Genomic DNA, 15,541 nt, shown 5'->3' with positions numbered 1-15,541 from the left:
TTTTTAACACATCTATAGTTATGCGGTGGCACAGAGTTAGACCCTTTTGACTCCACACAGAAACAGCAGCACGTGCGGCATGACATCACTTTGTTGCAGAGACGCTATTGGTTAAATGCCGGCAAAGTAGAACACGGAAGCAGCTTGAAGCGGAAAGCGCGAATATGTCTGCAGTCTGGAGGTATTATAAAGTTGAATTATTATAGAAGTATCGGATCGGGACTCGGTATCAGTAGATACTCAAAATCAAATGACTCGGACTCAAGGGCAAAAAAACCTGATCGGGACATCCCTAGTGTTAAGTAATCTAGAGATCTGTAATACAGTTTAGTGCTGTACCTGAATGTTTCCCATAACCCCTGTGGACTCCATGCGACTGGCCACGTTCACAGTGTTGCCCCAGATATCGTAGTGGGGTTTTCGGGCACCAATCACTCCTGCTAACACTCCACCCTTATTCAGACCTGGAGGAGAGTGTTGACACATGCGACATGTAAGATTAAGACTGATACAGTGAGGAAAATAAGTATTTGAACACCCTGCTATTTTGCAAGTTCTCCCACTTAGAAATCATGGAGGGGTCTGAAATTATCATCGTAGGTGCATGTCCACTGTGAGAGACATAATCTAAAAATAAAATCCAGAAATCACAACGTATGATTTTTTTTAAACTATTTATTTGTATGATACAGCTGCAAATAAGTATTTGAACACCTGAGAAAATCAATGTTAATATTTGGTACAGTAGCCTTTGTTTGCAATTACAGAGGTCAAACGTTTCCTGTAGTTTTTCACCAGGTTTGCACACACTGCAGGAGGGATTTTGGCCCACTCCTCCACACAGATCTTCTCTAGATCAGTCAGGTTTCTGGGCTGTCGCTGAGAAACACGGAGTTTGAGCTCCCTCCAAAGATTCTCTATTGGGTTTAGGTCTGGAGACTGGCTAGGCCACGCCAGAACCTTGATATGCTTCTTACAGAGCCACTCCTTGGTTATCCTGGCTGTGTGCTTCGGGTCATTGTCATGTTGGAAGACCCAGCCTCGACCCATCTTCAATGCTCTAACAGAGGGAAGGAGGTTGTTCCCTAAAATCTCACAATACATGGCCCCGGTCATCCTCTCCTTAATACAGTGCAGTCGCCCTGTCCCATGTGCAGAAAAACACCCCCAAAGCATGATGCTACCACCCCCATGCTTCACAGTAGGGATGGTGTTCTTGTGATGGTACTCATCATTCTTCTTCCTCCAAACACGGTTAGTGGAATTATGACCAAAAAGTTCTATTTTGGTCTCATCTGACCACATGACTTTCTCCCATGACTCCTCTGGATCATCCAAATGGTCATTGGCAAACTTAAGACGGGCCTTGACATGTGCTGGTTTAAGCAGGGGAACCTTCCGTGCCATGCATGATTTCAAACCATGACGTCTTAGTGTATTACCAACAGTAACCTTGGAAACAGTGGTCCCAGCTCTTTTCAGGTCATTGACCAGCTCCTCCCGTGTAGTTCTGGGCTGATTTCTCACCTTTCTTAGGATCATTGGGACCCCACGAGGTGAGATCTTGCATGGAGCCCCAGTCCGAGGGAGATTGACAGTCATGTTTAGCTTCTTCCATTTTCTAATGATTGCTCCAACAGTGGACCTTTTTTCACCAAGCTGCTTGGCAATTTCCCCGTAGCCCTTTCCAGCCTTGTGGAGGTCTACAATTTTGTCTCTAGTGTCTTTGGACAGCTCTTTGGTCTTGGCCATGTTAGTAGTTGGATTCTTACTGATTGTATGGGGTGGACAGGTGTCTTTATGCAGCTAACGACCTCAAACAGGGGCATCTAATTTAGGATAATAAATGGAGTGGAGGTGGACATTTTAAAGGCAGACTAACAGGTCTTTGAGGGTCAGAATTCTAGCTGATAGACAGGTGTTCAAATACTTATTTGCAGCTGTATCATACAAATAAATAGTTAAAAAATCATACATTGTGATTTCTGGATTTATTTTTTTTTAGATTATGTCTCTCACAGTGGACATGCACCTACGATGACAATTTCAGACCCCTCCATGATTTCTAAGTGGGAGAACTTGCAAAATAGCAGGGTGTTCAAATACTTATTTTCCTCACTGTGTGTGAGATTATTGACTGCTAAAACTACACCTGTGAGAATCTGGCTCATCATTAATCCCACCTGAATCTTTATTCTAATCTAGTTCTTAACTTTATTCCGATAACTAACTAACCTTTAAATAAAATCCCCTTTTTTTCAACCAACATCTTGTTTTAATATTATTTTAATATAGTCCATCTTTCCTTTCAGTTATGGTAGCATTTTAATCAGCAGTTTTACAGCAGAGTTCTGGTGAGGCAGTGACAAGAACAAAATCCAGTAGGACTAGCAACTCGAGCAGTCAGACTACCAGACAGGTTCCTTTAAAGGTGCAGTAGGTAAGCCTTATAAAACTAACTTTCTGTCATATTTGCTGAAACTGACCCTATGTTCCAGTAGAACTACATGAAGCAGGTCATTTAAAAATAAATCCAGCTCCTCTGGCTCCACCTAGAGCCTGTAGTGTGATTTGCAAAAATCCACCGCTCCCTGTTCAGATGCACCAATCAGGGCCAGGGAGGGGTGTCTAACTGCGTGTCAATCACTGCTCATGCACACGCATTCATTCTCCGTTGTGGGGGGAGGGTCTTAGGAGACCATTTTGGGCTTTAGCAGAAAGGGGGGAGGGACTGAGAGGTTGTCGATGTTAAAATTTTTGGGCTAAGTCCTGGATCTTCCCAATCCTACCTACAGCACCTTAAAATCACAATAGCACTCATTCTGCACGTTGCAGAATATTTACTGCGTATCCCATACTTTACATCATAGCTAGGTACGTGGTAAACCATGCTGTTCAGTTTTAGATTTTGGATGTATTTTTCTACCATTCCTTATGATATGAAAATCAATTAGCAGACTCTTAAAATTTGGTTCTACTGTTTAAGTGCAGATTATTGCACTTAAAAAAAGGTCTGCACCACGTTACCCAGCACTTATAATGCAACTCTGACAAAAATGAATACAATAATACAATACTGATGCTCACTGTGATGGATTATAAAACTCAGCTAAGAGTCAGCCAAATAAGTTTCATATTAACATAAAAGAATGAAACAAATGGATGCATTGAATGGTAGGAAAAATAAGTATAACAATTAAAAATATACAGCATGCATGCAATGTTTGGCAAAAATTAAAAAGGAAACTTGATTTGTAGTTACAATAAAGTCAACACTAATACAATTTAACCCTACCCATTTGGAAGTGCAGACACAAAAAATGTGTATATCTTTGCACTGTAATCCTGCATGTGCATACAAATTACAGTACAGTAGGTCAAAGTAGAATAAAAGGCTCTGCAAAAGTTAAAGCAACATTTCAATCACTGTTTATAACTGTGTCACCTTCATTTTTACAAAGAAAGAAGTGGTCAAGGTAATATGAGTAAACTGTGGACTTCAACACCTCTTTGTTGGCTAGTTAGGTTGCCTTTTATACTCTTTGTTTTTACTTGACAATAGTCATCATTCCCTATCTTTCAGCACTTAAATTGGTAAATAAAACGTGTTATTACAATAATGCGCAAAACCATGGAAAGACCCAGTTTGTAAAAATAAAAACTTTCCTTTAAAGCTGCACAGTGTTATTAGCACACTGTGATAGCCCCAAGTTGAAGCAATAGGTTGAGTAAATATTTGAAGGCTTCAACAGCTATAAATAATGTGTCCACAGATTGCTGGCTGATCTGTAATGCATTTTACAAACACATGCCAAATAGTAGGAAAAGTTAAAGATCCGTTGAGGACAACTTGTTTTTGGATGCATGCATGCAAATACATGTACATATGCCAGCTGAAATGGATCACATTATATGTGGAGTACCTATTCCTAACCATACTGACACCAGAGGGTGAATCCATAGTTTAATTCCTAGGCCACACAACCTGTGTGAGCAGCTCGTGTGCATTGCCGAACCTGTTGCTTTTTCTTCCGGCACCCGTGTGTACAGTTTGGAGCAGGCACACCTGCCCACCTGAGCAGCGTGGCTCAGGTGTGGCTCAGCTGCATGTCGGCTGCGGAACATCTAGAGATTTGAGGTCTCACCACTTTTTTCGCATACAGTAACATACATACACATACAGTTTTGCAGCAAAAAGTCCAGTAAAAGGATCCTTTGACAGTCATATTGATCATGAAAACACTTTCACTACATTTCCAATGTGTATATGTAGGATATGGTACATCCACAAAAAAATAAAAATATTTATATTTAACTCCATTAAAACCATGTAGCCTTTCTGTGGACACAATATTAACTTGTTATGTCTCAAACAAAGATATATGACATTTATAATTAAATTAAATGAAACATGATATCATTTATGGCTATTAACATAGGCAAACCTAATGTGGAAACGCAGGCAGAGCTTCAGCAGCAACGGCGCAGCAGCAACGCTGTCTGTGTCGACACCACATGCATATGAGCCGCAGCAGTTTCAGCGGGGTAGCCGTCACACACTACTCATGCAGGCTGAAGTGAGGAGGACAGAAGTACAACAGCACACACGCACAGAAAATAATAAATGAAGGAGTTAGCACGTACCAATGCGTAGCATGAAGTTGTTGAATGACTGGTAGTTGATGTTCATGAGTGTGACCTTCATGGCCAGAGCAAAGTCTGCCAGGTCTGCCAGGTGCTGCCAGCGCTCTCTGTCAGACTGCTCCTCTTTCTGTCAGACAAAAACCAAACATCTCACCACCATTACCATGACTGGTAAAAACAGTCAGCATTTTATATGTGAAGTCCAAGGGCCCTATCTTGCACCCGGCGCAGCACAAAGCCCGACGCAAGTGTTAATTTCCTGTCCAGCGCCCGCATCGTTTAAATAGCAAATGCTCCTGCACCCATCTGTGCGCCCATGGGCGTGCTGGTCTTACCATAGACAGTATATAAGAATCGACCAACAGATCCCATTGATCTGGACGGAGACCAGCGAAGGATATTAGAAGCACTTTTCCGGTGATGGCTGAGCGTTACTGCGCACCCTCCAACTGAGAGAGACGATGTAAATGTGCCGTGAGCAACCTGTCTGAAAGTTGGAAGTCTTCTGGTAGCTGTGCCAAGAGAAATCTCAATCATTCCCAATCTAGCAGAGACGGAGAGCGTAGGTATATGTAAGGAGATAACATAGACACAGGCTAATTATTGATCACTAAAATGATAGTTAACATTAGTAATTACACTTAAACAGCTAATGTAAATCGAAACTGCCTGCGAGCTTCTCCTGTACTATACGGTAATTCCTCTACTATGCGACAGTAAGTCTCGTGGTTATGACACAATCGTTAGCCTATTTTTATAAAAACGTCTGCTACGGAGCCATAACGTGAGGTACAAGGTAATGGAGCCTTTTATACATTGTCGTGTTTCTTTAGAAATAAACAACGGACAAATAGAGTCTTTAAACGCTTCAGGTGTAAAGTTATTCTCTGTCAAAGTGACGTCAAAATGAATGGCAGTCAATGGAATGCTAACGTCGGGTGATCGCTTTGTAGCATCAAAATGGCGCCATAGGAGGTTCGAGCTCTGAAGCGACGCTCAGCCCCTTGGGTCTTACAGGGAGGTGTGTTCAGGTGCATTCTGGGCGTATTGCTATCTTGAGGCAGCGGGAAGTGACCGCACCATTGACCAACAAAAACCTGGTCTAAAGTCAATAACGCAGCATTTCATTGTTATTTTAACAGCAAATTAGTAAATGCGCCTAGGCTTATGCACAGCGCACACACTATGCTTGTTAGACACACACAGGGAAGCGCAGCAGCACACAAACATGCAAAAGATTACAAATACAAATATTAAGGTGCAAATCCTCCATCATAATAGCAATGCGCCAAGGTACAAACGTGCCTGGCTTTTAAAGGTAATGGGAGATGACACTCTGATTGGTTTATTACATGTTACGCCCAAAACACACCTATGAATTAATGAAGACACTAAGTACAACCCTTTAGAACCATGCGCCCGGGGCACGGACCCTTTGTTTCGCCGTCAAACTAGCAAAAGTGGATTTGGACACGCCCTAAACGCACCTGCGCCAGGCGCTTCACGGCGTGCACTTAGATCATTAAAATAGGGCCCCAAGACTCTCTATTGCATCATGATGTCCATATTATTTTGATATATCATTATATTCTAATTTTAAATCAGCATAGCGATGCTACGAGTTTTCTCATACTGTACGTTTAGAGTGAATTTTCATTTTGGTTCAGTCAGTCAGAAACACACTGAAGCCTGGACAAGTCATGTGACCAATCTAACCTTCATGCAGCTGTAGCCGTTACTGACGTCTGGGGTGACACCTGATGCTGCCATGTAGGTACTGCCGATGGTTTTGATTTTGGTGATGCAGCGGAACTGAGGCTCATCCAGCAGCTGAAATGGATACAGGTGAAAGGTTACGTTTACACGGACTGAGGGTGTAAGTACAGGGACTCAATCACTGACCACTTCAATCACAGCTGCAGTTCTTTTTTGTCAAGAGGAAATCCTAATGCTCAGCAGATGTTTGACAGGCAAGATAATGACTAGAATTGTAATATCCACGCACATATCGCCAGCACTAAAGCTAGCAACATGTTACATGACTTTTATTTCTCAATGAATTATAGATCTACCTAACCGTCAAATGTGTAAAACGGGTGTTATTACAGTCTCTGCTGTGATGCTTTGTGTCCCTAGCCATTACTGCTAGTAAAACAGATGCAAAATGAGGAAAGTAGCTTACACTGTCAAAGTCTGAGATTATCTCATTAAGGAACCGTAAGCATTCAATCCCTCCATTATTGATGCTCTCCTCTGTGTAGAAGTCAGAGAAGTTGGGAATTGAGGCAAACATGACTCCAATCTCATCGTAGGACTGGCTGTACAACTCCTGGAAAAGGTCAGATTAACAAGGTGTGTAGAGTAAGACATGAGGAAGAACCACACTTAAATGTTGCTGAAATACTTCTTGAAAATACTACAATATGATTTTATAAGATACAACTATAACAGGAATACTACAGATACGCTTTCTGGGTTCCCTGTGTTTTTTAGAAGTGTAAACTGACAGGCAAGATGAAATAACATGACTTTTGGGGAAAAAAAGCAATGAGTGATATATTTCTTTTACACAAACACAGAGTCAAGTAGAGGCCTACCTGGTGAGGATCTTACCTCATCCCTTTTCTTGGAGCCCAGGAAGTGTCGAGCAACATGTTCAGGTAGCATGTTGGTCACCAGTGCTTCATTCCAGCGCCTCATCTCATACACTTTCTCCTTCTGCTCATGGACCTCAATCTTCCACAGGAAAAGGGTGCGGGCGAGCTTCTCCACCTTCAGGCAGCAACATCAGGGACTGATGTTAGCATTTGACCAGCATGTGGATTTGCAAGCTGATATGACTGAAATCTTTTGTTGGTAATCGATGCACTTACACGACCATGTTAATCCCAAAAAGTGTTCAGTGATTCCCCTTAGAGGTGTATTTTTGTGAAACTAATCTTTATTTGCAAATGCCACTTGACTGCTTGACCATAATTCATTAAGAAAGGTGTAATGTATGGTGCTTCTCTGTACATTATGTTTTATTTGCACAGCTACATGTGACTACATGTGAAGGATTGTATCTTAATAATTCAGGTTTTGGGCAGCTCAAGTAACACAATGTCAGGAAAATATAGCTCAATAGAACATTTCTATCCTAGGTCAAGTATATTAATAATCAATAAGTTAAATCAAACTGTATCATCTAAAGTGAAGGACAATGGGCCCCAGGAGGTACGAACAGATACATTCACATATATATAGTGATTTAAGCGAATTTGTGGCATTCACCAATTTACATGTATTTAGAATTTTTTCTGAGGTACAAACAAAAAGAGAGTCATAAACAGATATCTGTCTTTCTCCACATGGGAAAACACTCCACATGGGAAAACCCTGCCAACATATGTCCAATTTAAGTTTCCTGCTACTTTAAAAATACATATATATTTTAACATTAACATTTAACAATAGCATTTAACATTATATCAAACTTTTCCCTCATTTTTCTATCACAGTACAGCGATGCTCTGATGACACAATATTGGCAGCTGTACTAATAATACTTTGATTGTTTTGTGTAGTAACACCATCACTAAATTGCAGAAATTGTTGTCTTTCTGTATGCTGTTAAAGAGTAACTACTGTTTTTTCAACCCTATTTTCCTATGGTTTTGTGTCTTAGTGACTGATGGGAGCAACAATCTTTGACATTGGTCCAGTATTAAGCAAGATCGCTGCAGTCGGCAGCGTCGAAACAAGCTACAATGTAAGTTAATAGGGCAATTGTCCAGCTTGTATTTACCTTAACAAAAGTGCTCGTTTTGTCACTGACAGACTCAGATTAATATTCTAAATGTCTGACAACATTATGGAAAGGATCCCTTCAGCGACAGACCTCTTTGAGACCTTTCTGTTTAAGCAGAAACAGCTCTGAAGTCGCTAGTGCTAAAACCTATACTTTTTCTTTATAACATAGGAAAATAGGGTCGAGGTTGAAAAAACAGTAGTTACCCTTTAACAGCATACAGAAAGACAACACATTCTGCAATTTAGTGACGGTGTTACTACCCAAAAGAAGTATTATTAGTACAGCCGGCAAGATTGTGTCAGGTTGAAAAAAAAAAAACCGGTAGTTACCCTTTAAAGTACATTAAAAACAGTAGACATTTACTCACATGTCGGGAGAAATAATAGAAGCTGACCATCATAATGAAGATCATAATTGTCATTGTGAACTTGGAGGGCACCAGCTTTGAACTGCAAAAAAGAACATTCACATATTGGCAACTTCTGCTGTAACACTATTGTTAAAAACACTGCAATTCCTGTATGTTAAGTAATCAAACTCATGATGACCTAAGACTTGGCCTACATTCTTGAAGAAAGAGCTACAAGAGCTACAAGAGGTATAGTGATGTCTGCTTTACACAGATGACACCGTCTTATTTTGCCTTACCTGTAGTCCTGGAAGCGGGCCATGTCATAGTGGTCGAAGATGTCCCTCCAGCTGTAGATGTTAACAATGCCAGTGGCCACTGTGATGAGCAGCATCAGTGTGAGCTTGACCATGTGACTGACTTGAACCAGCATGGTGGTGGCCATCAGTGCCAGCACAGCGATGTAGCTGTAATATTTAGGGTTGTCCAGGCAACCGTCAGGGCTAGACCAGGAAGAGGAAGAGGAGGAAGAGGAGGAAGACGAAGAGGAGGGAGCCACTGTGGTGCTGCCTGAGTCTGGGGCTCGAGGCAGACAACTCAGCTAGATGGTGGAAAGACACAGTCATATGCTCAGTACTATTATTACTATTATTTCTAAGACACTCTATGATCTATGCTCAGCTGTCCTTCAGCAGCAACATTCAGAATGTTGATGATTTCTGTTTCAATTTCCTGGCTCTGGTTTTTCTGTGGCATACAGGTAGCCTATATATTGCATCCAGCTCAATGAAAATTGAGTGCAGTTGCCGTCAACATTCACCCATGGAATAAATACAAATCTTTACACAGGTTTTGCCTTTTGCAGTTGTAAGAAACAGTAGGTAGCAGCTCACCATGTCCGTGATGTCTGCCATGGTGAGGATGAAGATGGCAGCCATGGCCCAGGTGTTACGAGCCCAGCGGGTGTGGTCGATCCAGGTGGAGAAAGACACCAGCTTCTTGGGAAAGACCTAAGACAAACACCATTCCAATTAGAAATGTAACAGCACATTTCTTTAATCAAAATGTTGCAGTTCAGTGGAGCCTATAAACCAAATAATTTCCCTCTCGCTGTATTCCAATTCCATGCTCTATAGGGATGGTGTTTGATGATAAATGGTCTGCATTTGACTGAGAAGTCAGAATCTCTTGAGTTTTTAGTGTTACGATACAATACAACTTTATTAACAGTTTAGCCCAATTAATGAGTCGAGCCTGTACCTACAACCTGAAATGAATTATGCAGCATAATGTATGAAATGTTAATAAACAGCAGTAGCCTACTGTACTTCACAGGCTACTAAATCCAAATATTTGGTCCGGATTCAGAACTGTTAAGTTGATCATATTTAGATGTTGATACACTAAAAATTTCAAATGTAACTGGGAGATTCTTAAACTGATGTGATGAGGTCAGATGATTATTTCCCTCGAGAGTTTAGTAGTTTTTTAAATAGTGACTTCAAAAGTCAACTGAAAATGAGAAGACTGCCATGGAGGATATATTTATTCATAATTCCAATTGAAAGTCCAAAGAGAAAACGAAGAGATCAAATTAAAAATATTATTATTTTACTACGCTCCTAGGAATAATCATGACATAATTCAATTTCTTTCTTTCAAATAGTGGCTTTCTTTCAGCGAGTGGTTTGCAGCTCTCGTGTGTCTTGCTGCTTGAAGCCTCCAGCTTCTTCTTTCTGAATGAATCCCTCACTAAATCTCTCACACCTGTCGCTTGTGCTAAATTAAATCAATGTCATACAAACAAGCCCCTCATGTGTCATATGTCATATCTGTTCTGACCCTTACCAAAACTAACCACATACACTTTCTGAAAGACCTCTCGTACACTATACTAGTTAATGGTAATTAAACTGTAACTTTGGAAAGTGTCTGCCTATTCAAATTTGAACAAGGGGAAACTTAAAGGTTAGATTTGGATTTTAATATGTATCACTGGTTCAGTTTTAGTGTGCATTCTTTTTACTAGAAAAGAGCATTGGAAAACCTATAGATAGCAGGCTATGGAGGATATATTTATTCATAATTCAAATTGAAAGTCCAAAGAGAAAATGAAAAAGAGGTCAAATTGAAACTATTATTTTACTACGTAATAAGTAATAATAATAATAATAGTAATAATCATGGCATAATTCAATTTAAAAAAGAAAAAGGAAACTGAAAAATTAAAGTTGAAATATAAAATGATAATTTGAAAGTGCAAAGTGACAATGTAAAAAGTCAAATTTAAAATGCAAAGCTTAAATATAAATGCTCAAACCTCTTCAAAATCTTAAATTGAAAGATGACATTGAAAATCGCAATGGAAATGAGAAAAGAGAAATATTAAACTCAAAATGTGAAATGGAAAAGCTTAAAATGGAAATACTTAAAATAAAATCTCAAATAAAAAAAACACAAATCATTTTATTTTAGTCTTTGCACATAATTTTCAATTTTGTTTTGTTTTTCAACTATGAACTTTTATTTCACGAGACAAGTTTACTTTTCATCCAAGACATGTATTATTTTTCTCTTTTTGAGAAGTACAGTATAATATGGGGCATGTAACAGTATTGTTATAGAATGATAAGCAGCAATACTGTGGAAGTTGTGGAAATGAGAGACAAGCAGCTTCTTTCTGACTGTACTTCATGCTACACTTCTGTGTAGTGAGCAGCATGGCAGTGATACAATTTCTGAATTTCAAAGCAATGCTCCTTTTTAGTCCTGGTGATTTTGTGTGTGAGGCCACATGAGCAGACATGTAAGAACACTTTCGCCATCAAGTTGAAGCCATTGCCTTATAAATAACAGTCCTGCCTACAATCCTGCTCCCTCAACTTGCTCTGTTGTCGCCGTAGTACTTGCAGACAGTGTGCTGCCCAGCAGTCAGCTCCACCTGCTGTCCCTAAGGTGCCTCTGCACCCGTTCCGTTTCAGACCCTCCCACCAGCCTTTGGGCCACGCCTCCTCATTTACATACACTTTTGAAATGCCAAATGCTGAATCAAAATGGAAAATGTGAATCTTAAAATTTGGGATTCATTCAGAAAGAAGAAGCTGGAGGCTTCAAGCAGCAAGACCCACGAGAGCTGCAAACCACTCGCTGAAAGAAAGACACTATTGGAACTACTCGACTTAGTAACACTCTATAATAACCACTTATAAATGGTAAATTAAAGTTAATTAAACTTTAGTTAATAGTTATTTTACTGTTTAAAAAACAATGAAATGATGATTGCTAATGTTACTAAATTATTAATTATATTATAATTTGTTATTTTATCATTAGTTTAATGTTATATAAAATAATAAGTTTACAAATTTAGATGGTTAATCATTTTTTGTAAACCATCTAAAACATAATTTGGATGCTCTTATAAAGTTGCAACTAATGCTTATAATAATAAGTAAATATTAATAAGTGGTTTAAGAAGCATCAATTAAATTTAAAGGTGCGAGCAGCGTTGGACGGGCTTTCGCACCTCTTTGCGCGTCGGGGTTACTGGCGGACGCCGCTTCACGCGCCCGTGTATTTGCGCGACCGTCAGACATCGTAAACCGTCACCAATGAAAAAGGAACTCTCTGCTGAGTTCAATGATACCTCACACAATAGTCGACGTCAAACGGGTCATAAGTTATGAAAGGGGGCGTGACTTAAGCATAGGGGGCAGGCCAAACCATGACCAATGACAAAAGAACTCTCTGCTGAGTTCAATGATACCTCACACAATAGTCTACGTCATACAGTTCTTTGGCTGTGAAAGGGGGCGTGGCTAAATCATAGGGGGTGGGTCAAACTATCACCAATCAAAAAGGAAGTCTCTGCTCAGTTCAATGATACCTCACACAAGTGTCTACGTCAAACGGGTCATTATTTATAAAAATGGGTGTGGCTACAAAATAGGGGGCTGGTCAAACCATCACCAATCAAAAAGGAACTCTCTGCTTAGTTCAATGACACCTCACACAAGACTCTACCTTAAACGGTTATGAAAAGGGGGCGTGGTCTGAGTAAGTGGGAGTGGTTTTCATCCACCATTAGTGGGCAAAATCGCACAAATTTCAAACTTTCAATCCAAAATGGCGGACTTCCTGTTGCGTTAAAGGTATGGCTCCAATGAGCTTTTTTGTACGTCTTGACATGATACATATGCATACCAGATTTCGTGAGTCTACTTCAAACGTACTGCAGGGGCTCAAGTTTTTTAGTTTTGTAGGGGGCGCTAGCAAGCCATTTTTGTGTGCCTATTCCAGAAACCCTTACTCCGGATTTCCACTGGATGCAGAACGTCTGCGGACCGGCTCCGCTACAGAACGGCTCCGTGCTCCGCTGTCAGTCAATACCCACCAGTTCCGGATTTGTTGCGGCACGGCTGCGGCCATGACTGACAGCTGTAGTCACGAGGACCCGCAAGATCTCGCGAGTTCACGTAGAATAGAACCACAAAACCAACACCAGTTAGTTTCCATCCAGAGGAGTAGAGGGGAAACAACTCAGTGCTGTGTTTTCAAGGTGTAGTGCAGGGAAATATGATCTGCCGTGAGCACGGTGATTTTATTTTGAAAATTAACCGGATGTTTATTTTGTTTCTGTGCTCGACTTCCTGTCCCGCACTATCTGCCCTGTGCTGAATTGCTGCAGAGCTCTCCGGCATCTGGCAAAAATATTTAACTATTAACAAGGTATTATATTCATCAGATGCAACTTTATAATAGCCATCCAAATGTTTGACGGCATTATAAACAATTTCTTAATCATTAACAATCCATTTTATGATTTGAGCAACAATAAACTGTTAAAATAACATCAATTATAGCATAACTAATAATTAGTAAACATTATTATAATTTTGTTGTTAATTAACAGTAAAATAACTATTATACTATTACATTTATTAGCAATGGTTATTATACTACACATTATAGCAGGGGTGGCGAACCTGTGGCTCTTGAGCCGTATGCGGCTCTTTGCCTGCTCCTGTGAGGCTCTTACTGTGTGGCTGGGGGCTGTGTCATTGGTTGATTGTTTTTAACTTTTCTGAAACATACAGTATTTCAGATAAGTAAAAAAAAAAACACATTTGAATGCATCTGCCAATACTGCCAATACATTTGCCAATTATTTTAAAATGGAAAATAATGCAGCAGAGTTTTGAGGACAGATTCTGCAACCTGAGGAAAAACAGCGGCCACAGATCACCTTCCTCGTTAACCCTTTCACTGCTGAATCCGATTGTTTGAAAGGCGCTTTAGTGACAAATGAGTGAGAGAGTTGCTTCGAGTGGCCACAACCGAGTTCAACCAAGACCTGAAAAGGATTGTGGATAACAAAGACTGTCAGGTTTCCCACTGAGTCAATCTAAGTGAGAAAAAAAACTATGAAAACTGCTATGTATTATGACTGTCATTAGATCTGGAAGACACTGTTGCTGTTGTAAGTGTGGACGTGCATGTGTTGTGTGGCTTTTTGCTATGGTGCGTTTTTTTTTGTGGCTCTTTATACCTAACTGGTTGGCCACCCCTGTTATAGTGTTACCATCACTTTAACACAGCACAACCCCTCTTTGGTAGGAACAATGTACACACCCAAGGCCAGCTTAGGTCTTACTCTCTTGTTAAACGCAACACCCAGGGAAAAGGAGACAATATAATTAAATGTTACTAGCTAGGTTAGCCTTTAAAAGCTGTGTTCCTTTGTTTTACGAGCCCAGGTTAGCTAACCTATGTAACAATAGTTTTAATCGATCAAACTACTCATTTGTCATGAGATTAACTAAGTGGAACTGGCTTTGTTTAGCCGTACTGACTGTCCATTTCTTCTTTCACACGGCCATTTGTGTTTTCATTTCATTTCCGACATCCGGGTATTTTTTGACATACTGCAGATTTTGCTTTTGTTTGCATTCTGCATACAACATGCTACATTTTGGCCAAATCAGTACGCACTGCTAGTATATTATGCAGTTTCGAAAACAGCCTCTGACGCTGCAGGTGCTCGTTAGGGTAACACCTGAGTGTTCCCAGGTTATTTAAGCCTGGCTGCAGTGCAGCTCCGAGGCCTGTACTACGAATCAAGATCAACATGTCCTGGATTTATTTCAGTTACCCGGCTTCACTAACCCTAACAACTGCGGTCCCGCATAAGCTGTGTCACGACGGTGGTTATCAACTAGTTCAATCAACCCACCACCTGAGCCAGATCGTGAAACTGGTGACAGTGTAAAGTGAAGTTGATCACATGTGCCACTGTTAATAGAGCGTGATGGAAAATATACTGTAGGCTTATATTGTGATATTGATTAGTACGGATAAGCCCTGAGCATTATTTACAATGACTGCATTTTCCCAGTTCATTCGATTGACTGTGTGCATGTTTCTGACCGACCTGAGCTGACAGCAGCCGTCAATACTGGCCTGCCTGCTGCATATCAATCTGAATTTCCGTGACGAAGTGGGATCAAAAGTACAGCTCCATGCCACGCATGCACGCACGCATGCGCACACACACTTGTTTATCATGAAAACTAGGAAACTACTTTGCATTGTCTCTCTGTCATCAAAGAGGATATCACATTCACTCATTTAGAGCTTCTAGTAGCAACGTTTTGCACAGGTTGGATGGTTGCTTTAAAAATGTAGTCCCATACATACACAAAAAATATAGTCAGTGACCTAATCCAAGTATCGCAACATTTTTGCGATTAACAATT

At 40.3% G+C, this 15,541-nt stretch overlaps 1 protein-coding gene across 1 annotated transcript in view; it reads right to left on the bottom strand.

The window, feature by feature from the left end:
- Positions 1-15,541, bottom strand: part of LOC116066597 (adenylate cyclase type 3-like) — a 51,013-nt gene that overhangs the window by 1,668 nt on the left and 33,804 nt on the right. The window contains exons 13-20 of the mRNA XM_031322758.2: positions 9,680-9,796; positions 9,086-9,387; positions 8,805-8,886; positions 7,258-7,416; positions 6,827-6,973; positions 6,361-6,474; positions 4,645-4,771; positions 340-464 (exon numbers count right to left, since the gene is read on the bottom strand). Of these exons, the coding sequence (XP_031178618.1) occupies positions 340-464; positions 4,645-4,771; positions 6,361-6,474; positions 6,827-6,973; positions 7,258-7,416; positions 8,805-8,886; positions 9,086-9,387; positions 9,680-9,796 (1,173 nt within the window). The remainder of the gene's footprint in view (positions 1-339; positions 465-4,644; positions 4,772-6,360; positions 6,475-6,826; positions 6,974-7,257; positions 7,417-8,804; positions 8,887-9,085; positions 9,388-9,679; positions 9,797-15,541) is intronic.

The sequence above is a fragment of the Sander lucioperca genome, chromosome 10 (assembly GCF_008315115.2).
Source record: "Sander lucioperca isolate FBNREF2018 chromosome 10, SLUC_FBN_1.2, whole genome shotgun sequence".
Lineage (NCBI taxonomy): Eukaryota > Metazoa > Chordata > Actinopteri > Perciformes > Percidae > Sander > Sander lucioperca.
The sequence above is the reverse complement of the archived record's forward strand: the minus strand, read 5'-3'. Positions and strand labels throughout refer to the sequence as shown.